The sequence below is a fragment of the Lolium rigidum genome, chromosome 3, assembly GCF_022539505.1.
Source record: "Lolium rigidum isolate FL_2022 chromosome 3, APGP_CSIRO_Lrig_0.1, whole genome shotgun sequence".
NCBI classification, from domain to species: Eukaryota; Viridiplantae; Streptophyta; class Magnoliopsida; order Poales; family Poaceae; genus Lolium; species Lolium rigidum.
This window is the reverse complement of record NC_061510.1, coordinates 377,029,234-377,037,149: the sequence shown is the minus strand read 5'-3', so window position 1 is coordinate 377,037,149 and position 7,916 is coordinate 377,029,234. Positions and strand designations below refer to the sequence as shown.

Here is a 7,916-nt window from a genome sequence, read left to right as displayed (position 1 = left end):
ACGTGGTTGGATAGTAACGAAGGAGTGTCAAATAAAGGAGAAAGATATGGAGAAATGAGAGGAAGGAGGATGGGATATGCTACGCGTATCCTCTGCGTGACCTGGTGCCACCGTCCGTTACAAGCGGGATTTCGTGCCGTTCGAGCCAACTCATTTATCGCATGGTGCATTGTATAAGTTAAATATATAAAAAATTAACCAAAGATATAGAAAGATATTGTTGTAAATAAAATATTTTTTCAAATTATTGGCGTGCAAATGCGGTGGAGAAGTAGAATATAGGAAGGAAAAGGTAAACGACAAAAGTAGGGACGTGGATGGATATCAACGGAGGAGGGTCAAATAAAATAAAATAAAAAGTAGAGAAAATTAGAAGAAAAATGGTAATGGAATATGCTACGTGGTTCCTTTGCGTTCCTTCCGCAAGATTTCGTGTCGCTCTTTCCAACTCATTTGTTACATGGTGTATCACATAAGATAAAGATATCGAAATGAAAGACAAATACACGGAAATAGTGTACAACAATGGTAGTAGACAATGGTTCAAGCGTCAAAGAAAGCCAAATTAAATAGATAAATCACGAGAAAAATAGGAAGGCTATACAACATGGTTCTTTGCGTGACATGATAGTTCCTTCCACTACATGCGGATTTTGTTCAAGCCAAGTCATGTATTACATTGTGTATCACGTAGGTTAAGGATACCGTAAAACATAAATGATGACCATTATATGTAAGATATTACTAGAAGCTAGACAATTTCCGAGTTGTGTTGTTGGCATCCAAAGTTCAATGGTAGAAAATCAACAAGACTATAATAGTGGGTAGATCTGATTATTTTTGGCTTATGAAGAGAGTATTACACATGGTACCGTTTTATTTGTTATTTTATGCTTTATCAAAAACAAGTGGTACCATCAAGATATAGTCCCACCATAATTAGGCAGGGTGGCCAACAAACTTCCTTTTATATCGTTTGAAAAATAAGGGGAACCCTACTGGTGCTCTACATCATTAATGACACGAATGCCAAAAGGTGACGTCCATCCAAGTAAAACCATTTCCCAGAGGAGCGCTTGCATCAGGCACCAAACCCGGCGATAACAAGGCGAGAAGAGAGTGATTATTGAGTGGGCGTCTTACCTTCTCTCTCTCTCCTGCCGGCCAGTGCCACGAACTCGTCGAGGTTGAGGCGCTGAGCTCGTGGCCGATTCGAGGGGAGGGCGGAGCCACCTCGGCGGACCAAACCCTAGCAGCCGCGGCCCTCCACCCACCGCCGGCCATGGCAGGGGCGGCCCCGGATCGGGCGGCGCTGACGGTCGGTCCCGGCATGGACATGCCCATCATGCACGACAGCGACCGCTACGAGCTGGTGCGCGACATCGGCTCCGGCAACTTCGGCGTCGCCCGCCTCATGCGCGACCGCCGCACCATGGAGCTCGTCGCCGTCAAGTACATCGAGCGCGGGGAGAAGGTAAACCCGCTGCTTCCCCCTTTACTCCTTGATTCAATCGATTGGGCCCCGTTTGACCAGTCTATTTTCCACCGTGTGCGGAATCCCGGCCGATTCGGTCTCCCGCTGATTCGGACCTGTTCGATTTCAGCTGCTCAGTTCTAGTAGTACCGAATCCTTTGATGCTGTGTCGCGTGTTGGGGTTAGAGAACCAATATTTTTCTATTCCGTGGAGCGAATTGCTTCCTTAAGCTTTAGGTTTATTTTCGTTGCTTGTGATTATTGGATGAATATATTTCTACTATATATTTCATGTGATATTATGGTATTATATGGTTAGTATTAGTATTCTCGACTCTACAGTAATAGTTTTGCTGGGGTAATGTAACATCCAGGATTGCATCGCGTCAAATGCCAAAAGTATTTACGAAGTAGACCGAGACAGTACCCAGCTGTATCTCGTTTGGCTGGTCATGCGGGTGCGCGTGCCACCCGCCCGGGTTCGATCCCGGATCGAGTGTTGGGTGACTCATTTGTATCCTTAAGCCGCATGGAGCAGCTCTACCATAATTTACAAAATAAGAGCAAATTAGTGTCCATCTACTCTGTAGGCGAGCAGGGCTCGGTGGATCAGTTGACTGGTTGTACGCCTGCTGGGCAGGGGTTGATTCTATGTTCCTCACCAATGAGCACAGTTTTTCGCAGTATTAGGTGTTGTACCTGTTTAACATCAGTCATAGGTGAGAGGTTGGTACCCAATGTGTGTCTGTGTCCATTTTTAGGGGTTCTATTGGCTGAAAGGTATGTAAACACTCCGGCTCTGTATGCACAAACATCCTTAGAACTGATGGAATGACAAACGAAGGCTGTACCTGGAATTTATTTATATAGAGCAGAAGTACAATTTTCTATGGGTTAGTTTCATTTAACAAAAGAAAAATTGTAAGTAGAAATAAATGGATGTAGTGATGTTTATAAGTGGCATGGCCGTGGAAAATCATACAACACACTCACAAGTCCATTTTTGGAAATGGAACCTTTCATATTTCTTTGCAAAAGTATTAAGCGGATACACCCACTCAAACAATTCAAATTGATGTATAGTAAAATGAGTGTTTTGTTGCTTGTATTACTCGTAACATTTCCTTGTTAAATAATCCCTACATTACCTGCCCGCATACATAAATACATGGTAAAGGCGTAAAGCTAAGCTAAACAATTTCCACCCTGCTGTTCCAGCAAATGGTCCATTGACCCATCAATATTTTACCCTCCATATTTATCCAACTACTCATGGATTGTATACTGTTACTCTATTTGAGATTAATGTGGGTGTATTTGATGACTGGTGTGTTTTTGGTCCAAGTCATCAGCTAATGCTCAAACCAAAACCATGTGAAACTCTTATCGCTATGAACTATTCCCCTCTTTATCGAAAAAAATGAACTATATCCCTTTTCCCAGTTCAGTGCTTGGGTCAATCTACTATTGTAGGTAGATCCATGTATGCCATCCTTAATTTTAAGAGCAACACTTATTGAGAGGTAGGAAACTATTGGTTTATACAATTAGGACATAAATTATTCATAAAACGATTTTTTTTGAAGTAATAAAATAATATACCTGTTTAGGAGGCAAAAGGAGGAATGTCTAGCACAATTGGATTTGTGTGGCTTGTTGTTACTTACTGTTAGTATCATAGTATAGACTAGAATGTGGAAGTGGAATGTGATTCTCAATCAACTGTTGCCTGTATCCTGTATCTTCACATGACAAGGCTTTAGTTACTTGTTGAAAGAGAATGTAGTGTTATAAGTTTGGAGAAGGTCACTAGACAAGCCTGCTAAGACTCACACCCAAGAAGGCACTTAATACTCTACCTCAGAATCTGTTCCTGCCCTAAGTTCACAATCTGCTGCTAAGTTTGATTCCATTATACTCATGATTGGATTTAGCTTACTGGGCAATGCTTTTGTGGGAGCAATAAACTTTTATACCCTTGCTTGACTTGCTGCGGTCATTCCTTGGGAGGTTATTATAAGCAAGTTTTCCTTGTGTTATTGGGTCAGCAACCATCCGGTTATTTTTTAAATGTAAGGACATTTGAACATAAGGGTTTACTAATTTCCCGGTTCTTATGGGCTTTCCTTTGGTAACAGCTCAGATGAGAGCACATGCTACGGGGCCCAGCATTAGTTTGTGATCACTATCAATAGTCAAGTCATTTGAGCTCCGTTTAGATGGAACTCAGATGGTGAGTGTGTGAGTGCAAGTATGAACATGTTCCCTCCATTGTATACATATTTTGACATTGGCTTGTCTTTTTAATGCAGATCCTTAATGATTGTGACTATCTGATTCTTATTTTATTATATATTTGATTTGTTCTGTTGTGCAGATCGACGAGAATGTCCAGCGTGAGATAATTAACCATAGATCACTGAAGCATCCAAACATCATTAGGTTTAAGGAGGTAAAACAAAGGGTTTTCATGACTCCTGTTCTCTAATTCACTATTTCCACCAAAGGAAGCGGAATGAAACAGCCAAATCCTTATGTGTCATGTATTTGCAGGTTATTTTAACTCCAACTCATCTTGCTATCGTGATGGAATATGCATCTGGTGGTGAGCTTTTCGAGAGAATATGTAAAAATGTACGATTCAGTGAAGATGAGGTCTGTATCTACTCTGGTCACTCTGGTGCATCTTTTTGTTGACCCATATTTTTTTGCACGAAACATTGGTGGACTAACCGTATCTGTCTTTTGTTAGGCTCGCTACTTCTTCCAGCAGCTTATATCTGGAGTCAGCTACTGCCATTCGATGGTATTATTTGTTACATGACTCATCTTTCATCCTATTTTTACTGTGTGTTCATAAGTTACAGTATGTTGAACTGTTCCATTTTGTCCTTATCTTCAAGCAAGTATGTCACCGTGACTTGAAGCTGGAGAATACACTGTTGGACGGTAGTCCTGCTCCTCGCTTGAAGATATGTGATTTTGGCTATTCTAAGGTGCTTACCTAATCCAGTTTGTTATTGTTCCAGATATTTTTTTAATATAAATATATTGCATTTGGCTCCTTTCAAATGGTTCACAAGAAATTTGGACCAATGTTTAAGTGGTTACATTATGTATTTCATGGTTTTGTGGCTTTGAGTTTACAACACAGTAGGATCAGTATTACCCTATGGGCATGTTTTGTTCATAGTCTCTTTCTAATAAATCATCACACATATTCTTCATTTTCTGCAGTCTTCAGTTCTCCATTCACAGCCAAAATCAACTGTAGGAACACCTGCTTATATTGCACCTGAAGTTCTGTTGAAGAAAGAATATGATGGCAAGGTACATAACTTCTCGAGCTATATTAATATTTTGGAGGTGTGTATTATAGTTCACCCTATATGTAACTTAGTTTCAGGGACATAAATTGGTAAAGTGTCTTGCTCTTTGGTTCCCTAATCTGAATTACTGTATATTGTATATTAAAGGATGCCCCCCCCCCCCCCCTAATATATTCAACATTAGGCTGATAAAATAAATCCCTTCAGTCAAGGTAGTGGCTACACATATACCAATATCATGGCCCAAGCTATTGTATGGTGAAGTGTAGTATGGTGAAATCATTCACATGTTCTGAAGGAAACTGTACTAGATATTCAGTGACGCTTTCCCTGTTGCACTTAATTTGCTGGTCCATTTTTCTGGGGCTCTTGCTTGATGTGTTTATGGTGTGCTCCTAGTATGCTCCTTTCCATGTCTGGAAATGCGGAAATGTTATACATCCAAGTGTTTGTAAGTTCAATACAAAGCTGTTACCACTCATTTTTCACTGGTCATTAGTGGTTATTAGTGGTAATCAGTTTGACCTAAGCACTGGAGAGGAACCTTAGCAGCCAGCAACCTGGCTGGGAGCCATCCAAAAAATTGCTGTTTTTGATTAGTCTCTGACTTTCTGGAGAACTTGGTAGCGTTGGTGAGCGTCACAAGTTGCCTTTAACATTTCAAAATAGTATCATTACACGTACTTATATTTGAAAGTAAGCAAACATAGCCAGGATAGACACAGATTATTCAGATATCAGAGTACCTTATGGTTTTACAAATAAAAAATGGAGTTTGAAGTGTAAGCTTTCTCTTATTTCTAAAGGACTTGACTGATCGTCTAACCACTGACTTACTGGTGTTAATTGGCTTGTTACCTCCCAAGGCAAGGAACCCATGCTCATACTGATTTTTATTATTTCCAAATGACTAAAACAGATTGCTGATGTATGGTCCTGTGGTGTGACTCTTTATGTCATGGTAGTTGGTTCATATCCTTTTGAGGATCCAGAAGAGCCTAAGAACTTTCGGAAGACTATTCAGGTTATTTTTATTTCTTTTTTCCTTTCTCATATTTTAGACTCTTAGCTACTTCCAAGTTCCTCTGTTTCAACCTAGGCATTCCTAAACTAAAAGCTAATATGATGACATCACCTTGCAGCGCATCTTGAATGTTCAGTATTCCATGCCGGATAATGTGGACATATCTCCAGAGTGCAGGCACCTAATATCGAGGATTTTTGTTGGGGATCCTGCATTGGTAAGTCCTAGGAGTTTCCATTCTAGAAACTAGGCTTTGCTATCATATCATGTATTGCTGGTATATATGTACAGTTCCTCTTTACAGGTTCATGTTTTGCTCAAAACTTTTCTTGACAATTGAATACATAACTAGTAAGTGATAAGTGCCTCTTTAAAAGGCTTGAGCCCAGCTTAAGCTTTTACTGTACTGTGTGAATTACATACCTTAGGTTCAGAAAACTGCCGTTCTTCTAATACTGCTGGGGTATATGTGGCGATGTCCATGTGTTTATCATCATACTAAATTAGTCTGTTTGTGTTTTAATACTTGTGTACTTGTGCTGTGTGTGTCATCATTGTTCTGCTTGCTTACCTAAGATTAATAGAATCATTCATTAGTGTATTCTGCATATTTTAGGTTAGTATAGCTCCTTTAAACAGATATAGATTTCTGTAGGTATGTTTCAGTCATCACTCATCAGTTCAACAAAAAGTAGCGAGTTTCAGTAGGACAGCTTCTATATGAGAATCTTATCTGCATGTAATCTACATTGCCACTATTTATATTATCAACTTTTGTACTTCGACAACTCTTGTCTTACGTTTTGAGTGCATTGTTATTCATCATAAATGCAGTGGTAACTTGTTTGCACTCCATCATATTCATGTGTATCATTTTCATGACACTGCTGTGATGATAAATGCAGAGGATAACCATCCCTGAAATAAGGAACCATGGTTGGTTCTTAAAGAACCTTCCCGCTGATCTGATCGACGACGATAGTATGAGCAGCCAATATGAGGAGCCTGAACAGCCGATGCAGACGATGGACCAGATCATGCAAATCTTAACTGAGGCCACCATACCGCCCGCTTGTTCTCGTATAAACCACATCCTGAATGATGGACTCGACATGGATGACGACATGGATGACCTTGAATCTGACTCGGATCTTGATATCGACAGCAGTGGAGAGATTGTGTATGCGATGTGAGCCATCTTATCAAGCAACCATAGAATCAGATAAAGGACTAATGGGTCACCTGATGTTGTACCCTGTCAAAGAACTAGAAGCATTTAGCGGGGAAGAAACATTGTGTACTTCGCAAGCGAAATCCAGTCCTGTTCTGGTTGTAATATATGCTAGGGTTATTCCATGGAGAAGCACCCTTTCTCTTCGTGTTAGTGTGCTACATATGTGCAAGTAGTTGGTACTCCTTTTCATCTGTGAACTTGTGACTCGGACGTGGGATTTTCAGGCTTACTGTATATCTAATGGCTTGTTGTTTGGGCTACTCTGCCACAAAAAGTTTCATCTAAAATTAATAAAAACAGGCGAAGTAAAACAACCAGGTGTGGTGTATTTGACACGATGTGCATCATTTTGGGGTCATATACGCTAATATAAGTTTCCTCATGTTCTTACCAATTTCTCTAGTCTGAGTAGTACGCTCTTACTGGGGGAGGAATTTGCGCGGTAGAATTTTCCAATGTTTTTGCAATCTTTGTACCTGTTTGATTTGTAGGATTTTTAGAACACATGACTATGATTACAATGTCATGTCCAGGTCAATCCTATATGATTTGAATCATACTCCGTACATGATATTTTTTTAAGTAGGCGTCTTAGAGCATCTCCAGTCGCGTCCTCCAAAGGGATTTGGAGACGCCGGCCAAAAAAAACGACCCAGTCGCGTGCCCCAAAGGTCGCTTCGGTCCGGACGTGCTCCAAATGTTGTCCGGCGTCCCTCGCCCATCCCCTGTGTATAGAGTCTCTACCGGGGACGCCGGACACAACTTTTACACTTACTTTTTGTTTGGAGGTCGCGTTTGGGGGACGTGGCTAGAAAAGAGACCTTTTCCAAACGAAATTTTTGTCCGGACGTCCCC

General features: G+C 40.6%; 1 protein-coding gene across 1 annotated transcript; it reads left to right on the top strand.

Moving 5' to 3' along the window:
• Positions 1-1,154: 1,154 nt before the first annotated feature.
• LOC124704359 (serine/threonine-protein kinase SAPK8) lies at positions 1,155-7,091 on the top strand. The gene is made up of 9 exons (XM_047236612.1): positions 1,155-1,474; positions 3,852-3,926; positions 4,028-4,129; positions 4,227-4,280; positions 4,378-4,470; positions 4,712-4,804; positions 5,723-5,827; positions 5,946-6,044; positions 6,733-7,091. The coding sequence occupies exons 1-9, from the start codon at positions 1,283-1,285 to the stop codon at positions 7,018-7,020; spliced, it is 1,101 nt and encodes a 366-aa protein (XP_047092568.1). The 5' UTR covers positions 1,155-1,282; the 3' UTR covers positions 7,021-7,091.
• The last annotated feature ends 825 nt before the right edge of the window (positions 7,092-7,916 follow it).